Raw genomic sequence first — 22,412 nt, 5'->3', positions numbered from 1 at the left:
GTGGATGGGAGCTGCTGTTCTGAAATACAAAGAAGGAACCTGCAGGCACATGTTGAAAGCATTATTGTAAATAGGATTTAGCATTTCTGCCACCGCCTTGTGTCGTCAACCTTGAACCCACCCCCACACTGCCTCCAGGCTTTCATTATTGCGCAAGAGCCAATGCAAGCTAACGCGACATGTTTGGGTAATTTGCATTTATGCATTTATTTATTTAAGTAAATTAATACTGTGCATGGTGGAGGATGCGTTACTCATCACAGTCCCGTTTTACCTGTTGTGCCATTTCAATTTGCCTAAGAGCTATTTTTAAGTAAGTAAGCAAGCAGACAAATAAGACCCAGCTCTTGCCTAGCATGACACTTGTGTATGGAAAAGGTTTACAAGAGAAGCATTTCAGTTACTGTCCACATCAGTAGTCGCAAATAAATTGAACTCTGCTGGAATGGGAAGGTCTGCATTATCCAAGTTGCCCTTCTTGTTCACATCCTGTATGATTCGCTCAATTCTCCCTCTTTTTTTATTATTTATCCCATTCATAAAACAGTAAAGATGTTGAGATCATGGGAGCGGCAGCACGTATCATGCACAACCTCATGTTGTGCTCCTGGGTTCATAATTAAGTAACCTGTCTGATGTAAACCAGCCTAGGGCTTGCTTCCTGGTGCTTCCTCCTGGAGATGAACCAGAGAACCTCTAGGTTCACTTTGCAGCAAGCTGCTTTCAATTAAGATGCACTGCTGGTGAATTCCTGAGTACAGTGGGGCGGAGGAGTGAGCGACCGGGTGTATTGACGGGAACAGCTGTGGTAGCTCTACCCTAAAGCATCTTCAGTTGTCATAAGCACTTCATTATTCACCCAGACAAGACCGTGGGTCAGTTAGCCAGTGTGATCACCAGAACAAATTCTAGTGAGGATCCCCTTGGAAATCCTTTTAAGAGACAGTGAATAGTGTTCAGGTTACCAAGATGCTTTTTGGATTAATCACCGTGGGGGGGGGGGGGGCGTGTTTGCAAAGAGAGCATAATGACTACTCTACAGACTGTCTGATAGGGACCTGGGATTTCATCACACAGTGGTACAGGGTGTGACTGTACTTCATACACCAGTACAACCACCTTGCTCTGTCTGGGATACTGTACAGCCATTGGAAGCCATCACAAGCACAAACCCCTGTAAATTAAAATACTGGCTGCACTTGCCACCAAGCCCCATACTGTGTAATGAACCAATCAAGAAGCCCACAGAAGGGAGGACGTTCAGAATAACTGCATTCTTGCGGAGTGCACAAGCACAGTACCATGGCTTATGTTGGTTATGTTTAAAGACTTGTTAGTAATGTGATTTTAGATGTTATCAGCAATCTGTTTTGAGTTATTTTAAAGGGTTAATGGGAAAGGAATGGTAAACCTTTGCAGACGTAAAAGTTCACCTTATTACCGACAGATTACAGAATACAATGTACACTTCCTCCCATAAACCACAGTCTAGGAGTGTTATCCCATGACAATGTAATGTCTTTAAACTGATATAGTAGTAAAATCTGACTGGTACCTGCATTGTGTTACACACTTGCCATTATTAGTCTACTATACCTTTTCACTCAATGTCAAGAACTTAACATTCTTTGCTAAATGGGTTTTACCAAGTTTTCATTATGAATCTTTTTATTGTTCTATGTAGGCACAGTATCTCCCTTATCGATACCAAGTAGACTTATGAGGGACTTCTAGTTAGTGCTAGATGAAAGGTATTGTACAAGTTCAACTTCTTCAGTCAAGCAAGAGCATGAACAATATTAATAGGAAGGTGTAGTTTATTGTGTGACAGTTGCTGGTAGGTACTTGTCATGAGCATGCATACACTTTGGAGATGGCTGGGGGGTTGTCTTTTATTGACCAGCTTTGCAGGGTAGCCGTTAAGGGTTGGGCATTGATGGCGGATCTGGATATGAGGGGGCGGGGGGACTTGCACTAATTAAAACTCGCTGTGCTTTTTAATCATCTCCACATGCCAAGCAGACTGGAAGATTCGGCAAACCTTCAAAGCATTATGGTAGTATAAAGGTTTATATAGGCTTCCTTTATCTCAGGATTACAAAATGGGGATTCTTCAGATACTTACATTTATAATGTACTCTATGTAGTAGTATTAGCCTGTTGTCGTTGTATGCAGTCAGTTTAAAAGAAACGTCATCTTTTTGTTATAAAATTTGTTTATTTAAATCAAGGTTGTTGTAAGACATACAGTAAGAACAAATACTTACATTACTACAAAACTGGACAGAATTGATCTGTTGTATAAACTAAAAGTAACTGATACCCCTCCAAATGCAGAAGGAATGCATTAGTTCACTGGCTGGCTTTCTCCCAGTGGCTCTGCCAAGAAGCAGATGAACGCAGCTTTGTGGGAACTGAACCGTAACGGAGAACAACTCGCTTACTAGGGCAGTGTTTCTCTAGGCCACTAATAAGGAATTCGCCTCACTGGATATTTGGAGCAGCTACAGTACAGTTAATGGGTACCTGCCAGCCTCTAAACCCTCACATACTGTGTGTTTTTGGTGTGGTCACCAGTCACATCTGATGGTTGGGTTTCGTGTTCTGTAGAGGCATACTGTAGACTTCAACTGTTTAACAGTAGCATTTCTCTTCTTGATAATTCAACCTTTGTAATCATAGTGAATCGTCGGTGGAAGTGGTTTCCTGGTGAGTTTTTTCGAACACTTCTTGGTCGCCTTTTGAATTGAGATGAAATCTGAAAGGTGGCAACTGATTGTCAACAATGAAGAAATGTAATTATTTTATCAGTGAATCGTGTATCCCAGGATGAAAGATCTAACACCAGCCACTACTGTGAGGGCCTCTGCTAACCTTTCTGCTTGTGTTCCCTACAGCTCTTCCACGTTGCCTATGTGCTCATCAAGTTTGCCAATTCACCTAGGCCAGATCTCTGGGTACTTGAAAGATCCATCAACTTTGGAGACACCTACCAGCCCTGGCAGTACTTTGCTTGTGAGTATGAGTCCTGATTATCTGTGGCTCCTTCTGAGACTGTAAGCATTTTTGTCAACTAGCCATATTGGAGTGGAGTGGTTTTAAGAACTTTGGATTAGAATTTGGATTCTCACGTGGGATCCCTACAAATCACAATCCTATAGATGTGCCTTGTGAGACAAAAGCTTGCCATTTACTTGCTCCGAGTTGCATATCCCTGCAATATACTGCAAAAAATATATATTTTGGATAATTGGATTCTACCGTTACAGCTTAGAAAGCCCAAAAAAGAAAAATGTTCTGCTCACCAAGTGATATCTGTTTGAAACTGTCCATTGAAATGCATAAACTGGTTCAGTCCATGGCACAAATGTTCCAGAGTAGCACAAGAGTATTTTTTTAATTTAACGTAAGATTGTCATGTAACTCATCAGCACTGTGCTGGCATCCCTCTCCAATGAAGTCCTTCAGACCTCCAGGATCTTTGTAATTTGAACCGAAGCCCTGTGGGAGCTTGAAGGAGCTGTTGTGTTTGACATGTGCTTGTATGGAATGTTGTCCCTGTACATTTCATGAGAGTAAGCAGCTACATTCCTCTGCTGTTCTCTGTCGAGAGAGAGAAAAAGAGAGCAGAGCCCTGTTGATTCTGCATTTGGCTCCTATTGGCTGTATTTTTCGCAAGGACACTATGCTTTTTGTTGTTCAAACCGCTTTCGGAGAGATTTTCAACACAGAACCAGAGAAAAATGCTGTATTTGAACTGAAGTCTAGAAGCGCCTCCATTCAATAATTGTGTATATATAGCAACTGAAATCTGTCTTGTTTGGTCCCCATTGGAAAAACTGTTTGAAGTTGAATAAAGTTGAGGGACACACACATTTGGTCCTGATCTCATCCAGTGTGAGAAAGTTGAATCCAGTTAGCACTTGGATGGAGGGACTTGGGTTTGGTTCCTCAGTTGGGGGAGGGGATCAATCTATGCCTTAGAACAGGGGTCTCCAATCCTGGTCTTGGAGCGCCGGTGTCCTTCCTAGTTTTTGTTCCAACTGAATTACTTAATTGGACCAATTAAGTGCTTATTAGAAGCTTAATTGGTCTAATTATGTAATTTTAGGGTACAGGGAACAAAAACCAGGAGGGAGACCAGCCATCCAGGACCAGGATTGGAGACCCCTTCCTTAGAAGAACATTATTAAACCTGGTCTTGGATAAAATCTAATAAGCCAAAACAGTTAAAATTTACAATAGCCTGTAACATGTTGGATGTCCATGGCTCTATCCGTGCTTATATATCATCAGTATGACATGCATTCTGTTTGTCCTGGCATCTGTCTTAAAAATGAATCTCAGATGTACTGTGAACTGGAGCAGTAGATCTACAAGAATGTTCTAGGTGTTGTTTTGGATTGTTGGTGCCTACCAAGGTGTGCATTACCTGCTTTTCATTTCTATGCATAAAATAGCTGCCATGTTTGAAAAGGTGGTGTTTCAGAGGGCGTTGTGTGTGTCTGATGTCGGTTGAGCAAACTTCACCATTTGTTCCTTGATCCCTGTGTATTGAGCACATCAAAGGGCCAGCAACATGATCTGGTGTGGGTTAGTAATCTGCTGTCATCCTCTGACTGTGTGTGTGAATGTATGTCAGGTTGTAGGGGTGGAAAGTGAGGATTCTGTGAATTGATTCTGCTTTGCAGAGTAAAGGGCCTGTGGGCTCACCACTGTGCTGCTGTCCTGTCCTGCTGTTTTTGATTTCATTCCAATTTCAAAGATATGTCCAGAACAAGGTGTGACAGTGAAATCCCTCGTTTGGTAATATTATCCGCAACTCTAGCATGGAGTTGGTAGGTGCAGATACTAGTTTCATAACAGTTTGAGACCCATTGCTTTTTTTTTTTTTTGTAGTAAGCGTGCCATATGCAACTTCATGGACCTTTTGCTGCCAAATGCAAAAAGTATTAGTATAGTATTGCGTGATAAAGCTGTACAGCGGACCCTCTTCGCCTCCCGGACTCTGTTCTAAACAGGATTCTGCATGCTGTGTGTACTGTCATACAGTAGAGATCACCCACATTGTTTAAGGATTTATTTATATTTTTTGTGACTGTTGAGATGCTTGTCCATTCTGTAACACCAGTTCCTGACAAAATTTCTGTCTACTTGCATGGTGTGTGAAATCTTCAGGTAGACTACCAAGTATCGGTATAAGATGAGTTTTTACCAACTCGGGCAGTCCTTCTGAAAAACGCCTTCATTGGCTCGAGAGAGTCTCTGTCCAGATACAGTGTGTGATTTGTGCAGCACAAAAAGCTTGTCAAAATAGTCAGCCTTAATAAAAGAACACTCTCTTAATCTTAGGACCCTTTTAATCTTTGAACCCTCAACTATTTTTGTATTTGGGGATTGTGCGGTGGTAGGCTGGTAGTGTGACTGGAAGAGAGGTGTGTACTAAAGTAAACTGTATGTTCAAGTTACTCTGGGATAATTAGCCTGCTGAGGAAATGAGTTCCTTGGTTAATGAGGACTGTAAAAGCCCTGCTGTTTCCCCTATTTGTACTCCTTAGCTACCCATGCAATCCCTATCATGATAGTAATGAACATGTATGGAAAAACTCCATGAAGATAGGGATGGAATGGTCGTGACTAGAGCAAGTTTTTGTCCCACTGAAGTTTTGTAGCTTATCCTTTTAGAGATGGTTGTGTCTTGGTTCGCCAACACTACAGTTCTTTAAACTGAATCCACTGCAATTTCAGCTTCGAAGAGGGACTGCATTGAAAGGTTTGGCCAGAGGACGATTGAGCGCATTACCAAGGACAATGATGTCATCTGCACCAGTGAATATTCAAGGATTGTCCCACTGGAGAACGGCGAGGTACATTTCCAAAAAGCTCTTTGACTGGAACTTCACTGAACTAATTTAAAGTAGCAGTCCCTGGCCTAATAGGAGACCAGATTATATTCTCTGGATTATTTTTTAGAAGTCAGCTACTATAGTGGCAGAGAAATAGGAATTGTTTGTACATGCTATAGCAGGGATCTCCAACCCTGGTCCTGGAGATGGCCGGTCCTGCTGGTTTTATAGGTGTCTTTACATCATCAGTGGCTAAAGATCTGGAACACATTTTAATCTTGACTAATTAAACAGATAATTGATTCAGTTAAATAACTGAGAGCTCGGTTGAAACCAAAACGACTGGGTTTGGAGACCACTGTGCTACAGAGTGTGTCACAACAAAACATGATTTGCTGTTTCGTTTTAATTGTTGATCAGTGGGATCTTGATTATTCACAGCCTGTTCCTTTGTTTTCATTAGTTATCAGTTATAAACGTAGTTCTCATATCAAGTAAAAATATGGTTAATTTCAGTGTCTTCTGTATAGACACACTATGCAATAGTTCAGCATAATTTGCTGCAGGACTGTTTGTTATATTTGTTGTATTTTAATTTAGCATAAAGCAATGTTGTTAGGCACAAGGCAAAGCCTGATTTTAGCATCTTAATCTTATATGATTCTGTTTAATTTCTGTTAGTGTTTGATTAATAAATAATGTTGAAAAAAGCTGGAGTCCAGCAGTAATGGAGACGTGAACTCAGTTTTAAAAGCTGTTGACACACACACACACACACACACACACACACACACACACACACACACACACACACACACACACACACACACACACACACACACACACACACACACACACACACACACACACACACACACACACACACACACACACACACACACACACACACACACACACACACACACACACACACGTGTCGTGATAAGCCCCCTGGATCCTAACCTGTTATCTTACAGATGCACAGCTGTGAATTTAAATCTCTCATTGAATACCCTTTTAAGAATTTAATATAGATGCATAAAGATTAGATGTTGGGTTGCGTTACCATGCCATGTAATGTGTTTGGTGGCTACCTCTAATCAAGTCGAGAGTGTATTTCTCGCACACTGTTTGCTCTGTCAGGTCCTTGAGGGAAGCGTGTCAAGTTTGTCATATAAAGAGTGCAAGAGAAAGTACCCTCTCAACTTGATTAGAGGCAACCACCAAATGCTTACAAACATATTATAAGTCATTAAATCTAAACAGAAAACTGACAAAACCCTGATGTTAATGTACGTAATCTGTTTCTATGTTCTGCAAGTGAGAGCACACTCAGCGAAAGTATAGTGTAGTTGCTGCTAATGGGTTCCAGTGGGGATGTGATTTATAATGCTCCATACAGGTGATGAGCAAACCTTCTCTACCGTAGAAGCGTTTTAACCTGGAGTTGTTTTTGTAGATTGTTGTTTCCCTGGTTAATGGTCGGCCCGGGGCAATGAACTTTTCCTATTCACCCGTCCTGCGGAATTTCACCAAAGCCACCAACATCAGACTGCGCTTTCTCAGGACCAACACCCTGCTGGGGCACCTCATGGGCAAAGCTCTGCGCGACCCAACTGTCACCAGGAGGGTGGGTATTGCTGTCCAAATGATCTGCGATGAAACCTTTCGTGTGTGATGCTTTAAAACAGTTAAAAAAGAATAGCTATTCAAAACAGGTTTGGAGACGCAGATGTAAAAAAACTGTCTTATTTCCTCTTTAGTATTACTACAGCATCAAGGATATCAGCATAGGGGGGCGTTGTGTTTGCAATGGCCATGCAGAGGCTTGTGATGCCAAGGACCCTACTAATCCTTACAGGTAGGTTCACTGTCCTGTATTGAACTTCATTAAATGGCTGATTTCACAGATCTAGATTAGCAATAACCTACTGTTATTGGTGAAGTAATCCAAGATAAGTAATAATCATGGTCTATGAAATCAGCTGTAAATTATGCACAGCTAATGCAAAGAGTAGTCCTAGTGGTCTGCATGACTCTGTTAATGTTATGGGCTTACTGGGATTGTGAAACCATATCATTTGTAATGTTTGATTTGGAATTATATCAACTCTGCAACTACTTTCCCATTGACCAGATATCCTTTTAAAGTACTCTGTCTGCATTTCATATAGCAGATAAGGCATCCAGGCAACTGCTAACAAGTAAAGCTGTCTATAAGCTTAAAAATAGCTCTGCAGTGCTTTTAAAAATCTGTTATTATCTCAAGAGCAGAAAATGTGTCAGACAAAACAAACACATTGTATGTGGAATGCTAAAAATATATTTTTAGCATTCACAGTTAATTTTGGAACACATCATGGGAATTAGCTGAACATTTGTACCAAATATTATGAAGTCATCAATAAAAATAACAATTGCAGTATGTGCCTATTTATAAGAACAATATATTGTGTGGATGATTATACTACTTGTCATGTCATTGGTTTTTAAGTTGTTAGAAAGGAACATTAAACAATGCTTAAGTCACTAAAATCACTTCTTAAAGAACTTGGTGTTCACTGCTGTTGCAGTCTAGACGCTAATCTGGTCCAATGTTACTTGGCTTAGAGTAATGTCTGTCAGAGATCACAATGTAAGGTGATATGGCTGCAGGTCACAAATAATTTTTTGTTGTTACTTCGCTAATTACCTTTTGGCACAGCAGTCACCTAGACCTCTTATTTTTCTACGATCAGCCCAGGTGTTTTGCGTTGGCCATTAGACTAGCTGTGTGAACTGCATTAGAGAATGTGTCTGTCACAGGGTCGATCTGTTTAAAAGGATCAACCCGACTCTTTGGGGAGTTATGATTCACTGGAACGGATGAGGTTTCATTAAAACACAGCTGCTTGTGTGTGATGATCTTTCCTCATTGTAAAACCTTGATTTTAATGCAAAATTATTTTTTGAAAAAAGATAGAACTGAGACTGATTTTGATAAGCATGCTAAATAATCCACAGACCCACATGTTGTTGGGTTTTTTTTTTGTGTTTGTTTTTTTGTAAGTTAGGACTGTGCAATTGTTGTTTTAACTGTGTTGTTTATCTGGATTGAGCTACGCAAGAAGCAGCTCCATGATCAGTCATCCCAGCATTATTTCCACTTCCAGCATAAAAGGGCACAGAAAGGGATGTATCCATGATCTCATAAAGATGTGATAACCAAGGTTTTTAAATCAATTTACTACTTATCAGCATTCTCAACATTAACACTGATCCCTTTTCATTGTGCTTCAACTTTTTGTTTTGTCATTTTTACATTAAAGATATGCAAATACTTAAAAGGAAAAGCTGTAGATAAGAAAATAAAATGCCTGCTGCTTCCTCGTGAGCTGTGCTGTAGGTCACATTGACCGATTTAAACTATGAAACTGGAAGCGATTAGGAACCAGGAAGCATTGCCTTTGAAAGATCTGTAGTACATATGCTACATGATCACCTAGAAAACAAAACAAGAGCCAAAAGATCTTGGACCAAGTCCTAATGCTCATAAGATAATGGGTTGTAAAATCTTGATTGAATAGAGCAGTTTGCCCTCATCCCACCCTCTCCACATCTATAATCTGTTCAACTTGGAAAGTTCTGCAAAACCTCAAGCATGGAACTTTCCAGGAGCCTTGAGTTCTTATCCCATTAGATCATGAAGATAAGCAGTTGAATGGGCCTTTTAAGTACTTGGGTGGTAGACTTCCAATACAAACCAGGGAGATGACATCCTCCGTCAGTCTGAACCAAACAACTTTTTTTACTGTGGCTTTATTATGACACTGCTCTTGATGAAGGCCATTCTTGTTACCTTGTTACGGTCAGAATTCTGGTCTCCTCCTGCCTAGACCAGGTACGTTCTCAAAACATCCCCTTTCCAAGTCCCATTTCTTTAAAAAAGCAAACTGAACCTCTGTAGTTCTTGCCTTTTTTGTAAAACAAACTACGGACAGTTTCCAAAACCTAATTTAGCCTCAGGGGTTTTGTTAGTAACTACATCTGTGGAAAACTGTACCCGAAACTGACATTTTTGAGGTAGAATGTTTTGCTGGTCATTAGAATCTGCCCTGTTGCATTGGCTGTATACTGTATGTGTTTTACAAAGGTATATAGGGTCTGTATGAGAAGGCACTGTCTTGAGGCTGTATTTAACTTCTATTCAAGCTGTAATTGCAGTGTCAAATCCCAATCAATCTCCCATGTGCTAGATCATTGAACAGGACACATTTTGGATACGATTTGCTTAGAATTCAGTGCGTGCTGTTATCGGCTCTCATTCATTGCTAGTCCGCTAGCTTTTAATTACAGCTACGTAAACTTTTTCCTTTCCTTAATTTATATATGCTTTCAAATTAACCAAGCTGCTCTCTCAAAGGCACCAAGTGGGAATGGGCTTTGAAATTATGATGACGCATTTGTAAACTCTGAACATTATTTATTTCCCTTTCCCAGGTATTTGAAGTGGAGGTTATTGGGTGGTGTTAATATATTGCACATTGGAATGCAGCTTGTTGGGAGAGAGTTGATGTGAGAGTTCAGGAGAGCGAGGGATAAGCAGAGGGTCAGGGGAGGGGAGTGAGGCTTTATCATCACTGGAATTTGTATAATGTCTTGGAGCCCCTCAGATTGAGATGACAGCCCGGCACTCAATCCTGTGTTAAGCAGTTGATGCAAGCCAGGATTACAGCTGGGGAAAGCTGATTTAAAGCTGTTTTAGGTTCTTGCATGTCTGTTGAATTTAGCTGTGTGCTAAAGCCATAATGCGTTTGTGAGACAGTTGAGGGGGTTGATTTATTACTGCAGTATGTTTATGTAACAATGTTCATTTAAAGTGCTTCTATGTTTCTTGCCAAGTTTTATTACATTACAGTACTAGCGTAACCCAGAACTTTATAACTGGGACAGAACCTTGATGCTGTAGCTTTTGTTTCCACCCTTTTCTAACAAGGGGCCAGATGTTGGCCTTCAGACCCTTCCAGCTTGGATTGGAAAAGACAACCAATTAAAAGCAGGTGTGTTTGGTTAGATCCAAGCACATCTGGCAAGCTAGCAGAGTAATTGTCGATGACCTGTTATTGTTGTGATAGCTCTGAAATCACTGAAGGATCAATCCGTTTATTTTTTGGGACACCTAGTCGTTGCCAAGAGGCTGGTGTGCTTGATGGTTCCCGTGGGTCCAAAGCTGCCATGGCATTACCAGGGTGTGCTTGGTTCATTATGGCTGGTGTAACTGTTAAATGAAATGGTCATCATTGCTACTGTATGTCCAAAGACCCTACGGTGTATTTGAGGAGATATAATAATGTACTATGTAAGCATTTGTAAATGTTGCTGCAACAGTGTATAGCTTGCTCTGTAATGTCCTATTATAACATTTCCATTATGTATTAAGTACCTGTTATTCTAACTTGGGAAGGAGGTGCTAGATATGGTTAAAGGAAGTAATGCAAACTTGCAAGCCTGCTTAAAAAACATGAAAAGTGTAAATGCAGGAAAGGTGAACATACTGTTTGTGTGTGTTCTTGTAACACCAGCTGGGAAGAATATCTGTGCTAAGTGGAGACCATAAAGCAGAACTGTTTTCTGGAAACAATTTTGTTTCTGTTTGGGGTTTTCATTCATAATTCACGATCGCAGAGGTCTAAAGGTCATATTCTTGGTAAATTCAGCTGCTACAGATGTGTCGTGCTGTCTAATTGAATTGCTGTAAAACACTTTGCATTTTGGAAAAATCCACTTTGCCTTTGGAAAACACTTCTTTATAACTGTGTTCATGCCTGGGGTCAACAGGAAATCTTATTTACGTTTACATTTTACAATACTACACTTATTTTGCTTTTTGCTTTTATGTTAGAACATGTACTGTGGGCAGATGACAAGTGCATGTAGGAGACTTGGTGGTCCAGTTGTTAAAGAAAGGGGCTTGCTACAAGAAGGTTCGTAGTTCAATCCCAGCCCAGCCACTGACTCTGTGTGACCCTGAGCAAGTCACCTAACCTCCTTGTGCTCAGTCCTTCAGATGAGACGTAAAACCAAGGTCATATTGTAATTGACTCTACGCAGCAGGTGTGTATGTATAGTTCACTTCCTAGTCTCTAAGTCGCTTTGGAGAAATGCGTCTGCTAAAAGACTAATTAATACTAATGTACCAGTGTTTGTTTAGTTAGAGGTAAACGGTGCTTAATGGTCTGAAATTAAATTTCTAGCTGCCTTAGTTGATTAATTGACGAGGCTCAGATTACTTTTTTCTCTGTCATTTTCCAGGCTGCAGTGTGATTGTCAACACAACACCTGTGGAGGGTCATGTGACCAGTGTTGTCCGGGATACAACCAGATGCCATGGAAACCAGCTACTAGAGACAATGCCAATGAGTGTCAACGTGAGTGCAACTTTATGGAGCCACAACAGTATCATATCGGGGGGGGGAAAAAAATGTTTCGCTGGGTTTTCTAATTTGGTAGCAAACTCATTTCAAATGTGTAAATAAGTAACCAGTGTCTTTTGTATGCTTAACCCCCCACCTCCATCTATTGAAACAGTATAATCTTCTCAATCTGCAAACCTTTGTGTGTTTAGCACTCCAAGATGTGTTCAGTTTTCTTACAGATTGCGTGGAGTATCGGAAATGCGTGGTTCCAGGGTTGAACCCCTGTCTTAAACTCTGGCACTGCTCTTATCAGTTCTAATCTGCTGATGTTTCTTTATTTTTATTTTTTCCCTGGATATCCTGTTGCACAGCTCCAATGTAAAGAACGGCAATTGTATAAAATGGGCCAATTTTCTGAATTGATTCCCAGCATTTAGGTTAAACAACTAAACAAATGTGTTTGACAAGTGTAATGGCAAAGCCAAAAACAACACAAGTCCTCCACACTACAAGGTCGAGGGAGCGGCGCTGTGCGGAAAGGCAGATGTGCAGGTTGGCATGCACACATTTAACACTCTGTGTACTTAGTGGATGGAGGTGAAGTACTATAAAAACTATTCAGTTCTGCCATTCATTTTAGCTAGTGTATCAATGTATGTTTTAATCATTGACTTGAATGGCTGCTTATTTCATTGATGAAACAAACACTGTGGGTGTAAAGGAGTATGACAGTTGCATACAGTCTTTAAGGAAAGACATGTTTGCCCGCCTCTTGAGTCAAATGTAAAGCCTCCTTAATAAAATGCAGAAACTGAAACTGTATAGTTTCTACAGGTGTTTTCCTTCTGCGGGAGAGTAAAATGTTACAGTAGGTTTAAGTTAAAAGTAGGTTAACGTCTCTCAGTCAGGGGCTGGAATTTGTACTGCTGAATTTGTATTTGTTAGTTTTTTCAACAGTGTGTTCTCTGCTGCCCCCATTACTCTGCCCTGGCAGACCACCCTGTGAGAGGTCCAGTCTCCATCTCCACCCAGTCTTATCATTTAACAAGTTCCAATAAAAGGGCCAATTAGCATGAGACGGAAATCAGACATCTGTCAGCTAGGAATCTCTCAGTTAAGTCCCTGGCTGACCTGGTAGAACTCACTTATACAGCTCTCCTATCTAAATGACTTTCTGTGACACCCACAGCCAATCTGGGTTGGGAGGAACCCTGCTGGAAACCTAGGTGGACAATCTCTCTGTTCTAGGCATGTTTAACAGTGTGTATCTCAACAACAGCTAGCTAGCTTTGGCCAAGCTGTGTTAAGACACCAAAAAGGTATCCAATTGTAGGCTATTGTGATTTTGATTATGACATCTGTCAACTAGTAACTCAACTGAGGCCACCAATACATCTTTAACCTAGACTTCCAAAGCCATCACATTTTACATGACTTATGAATTTGAAGGGACCAAAACTGTTTGTGTCCAAGGTGGTCTTTGTTTTGTTTTTCTAAATGGGTTTCCCTGTGTGTTCTTTCTCATCTTGTGTAAATGGACTTCACTGTTTCACAGAGCTGTATGTTTCTCCCCCCTAGGGTCTCCTCCTCCTTCACCTCACTGCTCTTGCTCTTTCCTCCTGTTCTGTCAACGAGCACTGCTGCCTCCCTTGGGTTGCTGCGCACAAGTGCTCTGTCCTCTAAGCCCCACCATTTCCTGTAGGTTTAGACTTCTGAGTGCTTGGACTGCTGTGTCTGGAAATTCTCAGAGTTTTGTTGTGAGTCGCACTGAAAGTGTGTGGCCCCACATGGCTGTGCTTTCTGTAACCTCTTCTGCTAACCTAGGGGTCTCTAGAAGTAGATGCTGTCATTGCTTTGCTTTGTGGTGTAACAGTTTGCTGTCAGAAAGGAGAATTTCCCTTGAATGTAAAATTGCTTCTCCACTTTTTATTGGAATATCCATCTTTTTGCACCTTTTTAATTTAAATTGTTTTAATCTTCACTGCATTAATGGAGTACAGCTCAGTCAAGTAAATGCAGCCTTGTGTATAGGTTCTTGTTGAACTCAATTATAAGACATTGAACAAAAATATAAACACAACATGTAAAGTGTTGGTCCCATCCTTCATGAGCTGAAATAAAAGATCCCAGAAATTTTCCATACACACACAAAGCTTATTTCTCTCAAATTTTGTGCACAAATTTGTTTACATCCCTGTTAGTGAGCATTTCTCCTTTGCCAAGATAATCCATCCACCTTACAGGTGTGGCATATCAAGAAACTGATTAAACAGCATAATCATTACACAGGGGCACCTTGTGCTGGGGACAATAAAAGGCCATTCTAAAATGTGCAGTTTTGTCACACAACACAATGCCACAGATGTCTCAAGTTTTGAGGGAGCGTGCAATTGGCATGCTGACTGCAGGGATGTCTACCAGAGCTGTTGCCAGAGAATTGAATGTTCATTTCTCTACCATAAGCCGCCTCCAACGTCGTTTTAGAGAATTTGGCAGTACGCCCAACCGGCCTCACAACCGCAGACCACGTGTAACCACGCCAGCCCAGGACCTTCACATCCGGCTTCTTCACCTGCGGGATCATCTGAGACCAGCCACTCGGACAGCTGATGAAACTGGGTTTGCACAACCAAAGAATTTCTGCACAAACTGTCAGAAACCGTCTCAGGGAAGCTCATCTGCATGCTCGTCGTCCTCACCAGGGTCTTGACCTGACTGCAGTTCAGCATCGTAACCGACATCAAGTGGCAAATGCTCACCTTCGATGGCCACTGGCACGCTGGAGAAGTGTGCTCTTCACGGATGAATCCCGGTTTCAATTGTACCGGGCAGATGGCAGACAGAGTGTATGATGTCATGTGGGCGAGCGGTTTGCTGATGTCAATGTTGTGAACAGAGCGCCCCATGATGGCGGTGGGGTTATGGTATGGGCAGGCATACACTAGGGACAACGAACACAATTGCATTTTATCGATGGCAATTTGAATGCACAGAGATACCGTGACAAGATCCTGAGGCCCATTATCGTGCCATTCATCCACCGCCATCATCTTATGTTTCAGCATAATAATGCACAGCCCCATGTCGCAAGAATCTGTACACAGTTCCTAGAAGCTGAAAATGTCCCAGTTCTTCCATACTCACCAGCCATGTACCCATTCAGCATGTTTGGGATGCTTTTGATCGACGTGTACGACAGCGTGTTCCACAGGCCACAATCAACAGCCTAATCAACTCTATGCGAAGGAGATGTGTCGCGTTGCATGAGGCAAATGGTGGTCACACCAGTTACTGACTGGTTTTCTGATTCACCCCTTGCCTTAAAAAAAAAAAAAAAAAAAAGGTATCTGTGACCAACAGATGCATATCTGTATTCCCAGTCGCGTGAAATCCATAGAATGAATTTATTTCAATTGACTGATTTCCTTATGTGAACTGTAACTCAGTAAAATCTTTGAAATTGTTGCATGCTGCGTTTTATATTTTTGTTCAATGTACATGGCAACATAAAAAAATGTAAAACTAATAATAACAATACTAATAAAAACAAGCACATTATGTATGCAGAAAGCTTATTTAGGGTTTTTTTACTCGAGCCTGCAGCATGCTTAGCAAATTGCAAATTCTCTTCTTTGGAATGCAGCTTGTTTTTTTTTTTGTTTTTTTCCCCGCTGCAGCCTGTAATTGCAACAGCCATTCATTTGACTGTTACTATGACCCGGAAGTGGATCGGAGGAAGGCCAGTGTCGATATCTATGGCAGATACCAGGGAGGAGGATTTTGCATGGAATGTCAGGTACTTGTGTTTCCTTCTTTTTTCCAGCTGTGCAGGTTAATGGAACCACAGCACAAAGCAAGATGCAGCCATTTCCAGGGTCCGAGGGAGGAATATAATGCTATCTCTATTCAATTTGTAGTTTTCCATTTAGAAGATAGGTTTATGTCGCATTTAAGCAGTAGAGGCCCGAGCAGTTGCTGGGTTTGTTAGAAGTTTTCTTAGAGACCACCACAAGTTTAAAACTACAAAGATAGGGTGCAATAGCATGAAATGGTCAGTAGTGAGATTGTTATGTAGTGGTCTGTGTTTTATGTTTCTCTCTCTCTCAGCACCACACCACTGGGATTAACTGTGAACGCTGCATTCCTGGTTACTACAGGTCACCTGACCACCCAGTAGACTCGCCATTCACCTGTGCAGGTTGGTGTCATCATGTCTGGTGTGTGTTCGCACTCTACAAGATGTTTATAGAAAGCATATGATGTTTGTTTCTAGTTTTTTTTTTAAATTAACAGGTGTTTTACCTCTTTTAAAAAAACACGAGTTAAAGACTGAAGTAAATGGTTTGAAAAATATGGCCCTGTGTGTCTTACATTCATGTTTTCTTAATTTTAAAAGTAGTGTTCTTAATGTGTTCTTCATATGGTGTATACAGAAACTAGGCTCTATTCACAAAGCTTCATCTTTCTTTTCTGTCTGTTCTGCCTTCCTTTTCCCGTCTAGCTTGTGCCTGTGATTCTGAGTTCACTGACGGGACCTGTGAGGACCTGACCGGGCGCTGTTACTGCAAGCCCAATTTCACGGGGGAGAACTGTGCCTCCTGCGCAGAGGGATACACTGGCTTCCCTGTCTGTTACCGTGAGTCCTGCAGTTCGCACTCACACTAACAGCGAACATGACCTGATCGGACCCTGTGTCTGACCGGTGGAATGTTTTGTTTTGTTTTCTTCAGCTGTTCCTATCTACCCAAATACGGACAATGGAGAACTGCTTCCTCCTGCTGGATCCATAATCAGTAAGCTCTTTAATCTCCTGTTATCAGTTTAATGGGATATCTGTTATAAAACGGAGGCCCATAATTATTCATTATATCCTTGTTGCAAATTTGGTGCTTTGCAGTGGAATGTTCTGAGGTATTGGGACACCTTTAGATATGTTTCCCTGTTTTTGCTAATAATGGCACATATCGTTGAAGGTACACAGTGATAGCTTTTTCCCCGCCACTGATTTCCAGTCTTCTCCTCATTCCTCTATAGACTGTGAGTGTAACGCTGCTGGTACAGAGGGGAACTTGTGCCGGCCAGACCCCAGGAGCAGGATATGCGTCTGCAAACCCAACTTCGAGGGAGTTCACTGCGATCAGTGCGCCCCGAGGCATTTCGGACTGAACTGTCAACGTAAGTGCTGGTTAGATTTTTAATGGAAGAAATCTTTTCTTCAGCACATGTCAAAGTCATCCCTCCCTGATGTTGTGTTTCCCCAGCCTGCCAGTGCGCTGGGCCGGGCGTGTTTGATGGAGGCTGCAATGCAGAGACAGGCCAGTGCTTCTGCCGCAGTGGGTTCCTGGGGTACCTGTGTGACCAGTGTGCGCCAGGGTACTTCAACTACCCCCTCTGCCAGCGTAAGTGTGGAGGACTTGGAATAGTACTTTAACACTAGTGCCCAGGGCCACAGTAAAATATTATGACTGGAGAGCACTCTGGGATTGTGTACTGTATTCATTACTGCAAGGGTTAGCCCCAATTCTGCAGAGTAGAGGCTTCTTTTCAAAAGAGTGTTCAGGTTTGGACTTGCAAGAGGAATGTCATTACAGCACCATATATGGGGAATTTTGTGTGGCTTATCTCCTTTGGGCACTGTGTGTGTTGACCATTGGAGACCATAAATCATTGTAGAAGTAAACCTCACCCTAAACTAGTGGCTTGCAATAGCATGAAATATTTACTGTAAAAAAAGCCTGTTCATATTTCACGTATAATTCCCTGGTTTACCAAGCTCATTGTTGCATACAGTAGTATTGCCCAGATTGCCTTGTGAAGGTTTGCTTTTCTAGCAGTGTATTACTTTTTATTGGTATCTTTTTGAATGACTATATTCCTCCAGTGTGAAATGGGTTCAGATGTACAGTTTTTCTCCCTGTGGTGTTCTTTGTTAACCCGCCTCCTCTCTCCTCCAGTGTGTGGGTGCAGCACAGTGGGGTCGGTACCAGAGGGCTGTGACCCTTCAGGCCGCTGTCTCTGCAAGCCGGAGTTTACCGGACCTCGCTGTGAGCTGTGCAGATCTGGCTTTCACTCCTACCCCAATTGTCAAGGTACATAGTCAGCTGCTGCTGTAAAGACGTGCAGAATTCGCCAGTTGCTGTTACATCGTGATTTTTAGTGTTTTAAAAACATGTGGCCTTCACAGAAGCAGTGGTTTAAAGTCACTTTGTGTACTTGAATGTCTGCAGTTTGCTCCTGTGATCCTCGTGGCTCGGCAGGTGATGGCTGCAGTCCAGCTGGCCACTGCCAATGCCGGCCCAACTTCACTGGCCCAACCTGTAATCAGTGTGCACCTGGTTACTATGGATACCCCAGCTGCACAGGTGAGCATGCATATTACTTCCGAATTGTTCCTTATTGTTTTGTTGATTAGCACCATGGAAATGTGGGTCAAAAAGTGTATTCCCATTGGAAATACTTATTGTTCATGGTTGTGGTCTTCCCTGCCTTTCCTCAGCATGCCAGTGCTCTATCGAGGGCTCTAGCCACAGTTCTTGTAACCAGGAGACTGGCCAATGCAACTGCCTTGCGAACGTGGGAGGTCAGCACTGTGATTCCTGCGCACACGGAGCCTACGGCTTCCCTCTCTGTCAAGGTAACACTCCTAGTCTTTCCATGTTGATGTGTTTTTTTTATTTTTTATTTTCAGTCAAGCTCAATAGAGAATCATGCTGTTTTTCTTCTGCATTTCAGTTGGTTCTTGCAATCCTGATGGGTCAATTCAGAATGGGCTTTTGCCTTCAGCTGTAAGTTCAGAAACTCAATGTCTTCTTGCATGGTACTGTTAAACGAAGACATGCTCTCTTCATTTTTTCACCTCATTTTTTGCACCACAAAGAATATGCAACTAAAGGATGTTCTCTGCTGTGCAGGGCTCCTGTGACTGCCGCCCATACGTCCAAGGAGCTGCCTGTGACACTTGCAAACCTCTGTACTGGAACCTCACTCCAGATAACCCATACGGATGCACTAGTAAGAGAAGCAGTGTCCATCATGTAGCTGTTGTTTTTAAATCTCTCCATTCCTACAGCACTTGTTGTTTTACTTAAGATGACTCCTTCTTTACTGTGTAACTCGTATAACAGCCTGCGAACTGTTTCCTGAAATGTTGCAGCTATAGGGGAATGTCTAATCTCTTTGAGTTTTGGGCTATGCAGGCGCAATATAGTGGGTGCAGTCTGGTGGGTGTTTCACTATCTCATGGTAGGACCGAAGGGATGAATGAATTATATTAATCCAGGTGGATTTGTATAGCATCCACTTGATCGTAAACAGTGACTGCTTACTGGCAGGATGGTTTCTGTTAATGTTGACTGGAGTGGCATTTTTTGTGTGGTTCAGTGTGTGCTGCCATTACATCTTTTAAAGGACCTGGTTTCATTTGCATGTCTGGATTCTACCTCTCCGACCCACAAGGAAATCACATTTTAATGATTGGTTTCCCAGTCATTCCCAGATGTGGCCCCGCAGTCATCTTGTTTTGTTTTTTTGCCAGGCTGTCGCTGCAGTACAGAAGGCACGATCAGCTCAGTCGCTGAATGCTCACAGGTTAGGATTTTCATACAGCTGCATTTGATTTTAGTTTTCAGTTGCTAAAACTCAGTTCCAGTCTTTCATCAAATTGAAAGCCTCCATCTTCTTCATGTAGGGTAATGGCCAGTGCTTCTGCAAGCCTAACGTGTGCAGTCGAACTTGCTCGGTATGCAAGGATGGCTACAACAATCTGGAGAGGACAGACTTCTTTGGATGTCAGGGTGAGTTGCTTGGGAGTTGAGTAAGATGAATCCTTGATCAGATATTTTATGGGTAACCCATTTTGGGGATTATGTTTAATACTGTATTAAGGATATGGAAAACAGATATATTGTAGTTAAAATCCCATCTGCTTAAGGTGTCCTTGTTTACCTATACTAAAATGCATTCAACCTCAATGTTGGAATTGTGATATTTGTAATGGATCAGTGGGACCATTCAGCTCTGTTCCTTTCTGTTCCCTAAGGGTGCCAGTGTGATATCGGCGGGTCTATAGGTCTGACTTGTGATGATCGAACTGGAAGGTGCCAGTGTAGAAAGAATGTAGGAGGACTCAAGTGCCAGCAGTGAGTATATCCTAATAAGTGCCTTTTTATTTCTGAACAAAAGCCATAACATTATAATGAGAAAAGTGCCATCCACTTTACCCTTTTTATCAGTATTGTGACCATCTGGTAACAGTTCAATATTGGTGTCCAGTGGTCTGTGCCTTGGCACCAATATAGCATTAAAGCAGGGCTGTCCAGCACAACTGTCGTGGCTTTTAGTGAGCACTGATTTTGCCTCTGTATGTGCGTATTTCAGGCCAAAGAGGAACCATTACTTTCCTGATCTCCATCATCTGAAGTTTGAGATTGAAGATGGGACCATGCTGGATGGCAGGCCAGTGCGCTTCAACTACAATCCTCTAGAGTTTGAGGCTTTCAGCTGGAGGGGTTATGCCCAGATGTCATCCATACAGGTAAACAGACATCCGCAATACATCGCAACAAGTTACATGTTAGGAATAAAAAGACCACAAGTTAGTGGGACAAACAGCAGACCGATATTTATTTAGCTTTGCAAGTACTTCCATCTGTTACAGTTTGTGTTATATTTAGGAAGGACGTCATGGAAAAAAAAACTGTTTATGCAGTAAAGAAATGCCATACAACAATGTAAGGAATAATAATTGAATGCAATATATTTTTTCTGCAAGAAAGGCTGGCAACAGTTAATTTCTAAAAGCATCCTAAGGTCTCTCAAAAATATTTAGCCCTTTAAAAGTCTTAAGGGTAAGTTTTTAAGAAACCAAACTGTGACTTTCTTGTAACTGTTGAACACTTTTTCCAGCCCCTATGCACCTTTTTGTTTTTGATATGTGCCGTCTTTCTTTTTTTCCTCGAAGAAAGAAGTGCATTCTGAGCAGAGTCTGACGTCAACTTGTTAGCTCTGGCATTTAGGACGTTAGGTTTGTTTATAGCTTGCGCTGGGTTTTCTGGCTTGCTGTGTTAGTGGTGGTGGTATTAAGGCATGGCTTTTGCTTTTTTTTTTTTTTTTTTTGCTTTCTTTCTTGTTACAGCCAAGGGTAGTGGTGGCTTTCAATGTGAGCTCTCCTGACCTGTTTCACGTAGTCTTTCGCTACGTCAACCGGGGTACCACAGACGTCAAAGGCAAAGTGTCAGTTCTGGAAGAAGGAAAGCATGTTCTCTGTAGCAACTGTAAGTGCTAATTTACCATCTTATGTTATTTTAACACTTATTCTATTGGTTTACAGCTGTCTGGTAGTTTATTTCCTTGCCCCAGGTTTTGAAGCGGCCTGTTTCAAGTGGAAGAGTTCTTCTTTGGGCTTCCCTGGAGTGGATTAGCTGGGAATCCCAGCCCAGGCCTTTAAACAGGCCTGCTAACGCACCCCAACGCCTTTATTTCTTTACAGAGTAAAGTGAGAATTGCAGTGCACGTGAAGGAAGCAGAACTCTATCTGTACAACTTCATCCTGAGATATGTAAATTCAGGAGCTACCGTCTCGTACGGTAAAATTACAGCATATCAGGCAAAAAGGCAAGGTAAGGAACAGGCCTTTCACCATCACCCAGCTCGGTGAACTTTAACTGGAGGGAAATGGTTTTTGAGAAAGTGAAGCTCATGCAGTGACTGTAGGAGCTACGTTTGTTCAACGATGTCTTTGTTGAGCCAAACATTAATTGTTTCTCCAATAAGTAATTAAATCAAGTGTTTCCCTCCTCCTGAAATGAATAATTGAATTGCTTCCTGTCCTGCTTAACGGTTTAGCTTCTTGAAACGGACGGTGGAACCCTTAAAGGGGTACCCTACTTATGCTTTGGATTTCAAAAAGACATTCGATCACATTTGTAACTTTTTTTTTTTTTTTGTACTGGTTTTTATTGTGGATAAAATGACGGATCTCAAAAGCGCCTAATAAACACTGATTAAAATTTAAAGGTTATGGCATTGCCACAGAGGTGCTTTATAATAGTAGAGTTAATCCAGGCCACGGTCTTTGATGCAAGTCTCATATGCTGTGGGCATATTCGTAATTCATTTGTTCTTTTACACGGTTCACGTTCTACAGGATTGGTAACCGGTGTAGAGAGCAGAA

At 41.7% G+C, this 22,412-nt stretch overlaps 1 protein-coding gene across 4 annotated transcripts in view; it reads left to right on the top strand.

Moving 5' to 3' along the window:
• LOC121319287 (laminin subunit alpha-5-like) overlaps positions 1–22,412 on the top strand; it is an 86,696-nt gene that overhangs the window by 37,322 nt on the left and 26,962 nt on the right. For 3 of the 4 annotated variants that reach the window (XM_041256555.1, XM_041256554.1, XM_041256553.1), the window contains 21 exons: positions 2,898–3,015; positions 5,749–5,867; positions 7,306–7,476; positions 7,610–7,707; positions 12,138–12,253; positions 15,919–16,037; positions 16,349–16,439; positions 16,743–16,877; positions 16,972–17,034; positions 17,276–17,416; positions 17,503–17,640; positions 18,196–18,330; positions 18,469–18,603; positions 18,738–18,875; positions 18,974–19,026; positions 19,153–19,252; positions 19,776–19,828; positions 19,929–20,034; positions 20,280–20,379; positions 20,618–20,774; positions 21,375–21,513. In XM_041256555.1, coding sequence (XP_041112489.1) covers positions 2,898–3,015; positions 5,749–5,867; positions 7,306–7,476; positions 7,610–7,707; positions 12,138–12,253; positions 15,919–16,037; positions 16,349–16,439; positions 16,743–16,877; positions 16,972–17,034; positions 17,276–17,416; positions 17,503–17,640; positions 18,196–18,330; positions 18,469–18,603; positions 18,738–18,875; positions 18,974–19,026; positions 19,153–19,252; positions 19,776–19,828; positions 19,929–20,034; positions 20,280–20,379; positions 20,618–20,774; positions 21,375–21,513 — 2,425 coding nt within the window. Of the gene's footprint in view, positions 1–2,897; positions 3,016–5,748; positions 5,868–7,305; positions 7,477–7,609; positions 7,708–12,137; positions 12,254–15,918; positions 16,038–16,348; positions 16,440–16,742; positions 16,878–16,971; positions 17,035–17,275; positions 17,417–17,502; positions 17,641–18,195; positions 18,331–18,468; positions 18,604–18,737; positions 18,876–18,973; positions 19,027–19,152; positions 19,253–19,775; positions 19,829–19,928; positions 20,035–20,279; positions 20,380–20,617; positions 20,775–21,374; positions 21,514–21,728; positions 21,859–22,412 lie in introns of all 4 variants that reach the window. The other variant, XM_041256556.1, reaches the window with a different exon arrangement.

This window comes from Polyodon spathula, chromosome 8 (assembly GCF_017654505.1).
Source record: "Polyodon spathula isolate WHYD16114869_AA chromosome 8, ASM1765450v1, whole genome shotgun sequence".
In the NCBI taxonomy this organism is placed as follows: Eukaryota; Metazoa; Chordata; class Actinopteri; order Acipenseriformes; family Polyodontidae; genus Polyodon; species Polyodon spathula.
The sequence above is the reverse complement of the archived record's forward strand: the minus strand, read 5'-3'. Positions and strand labels throughout refer to the sequence as shown.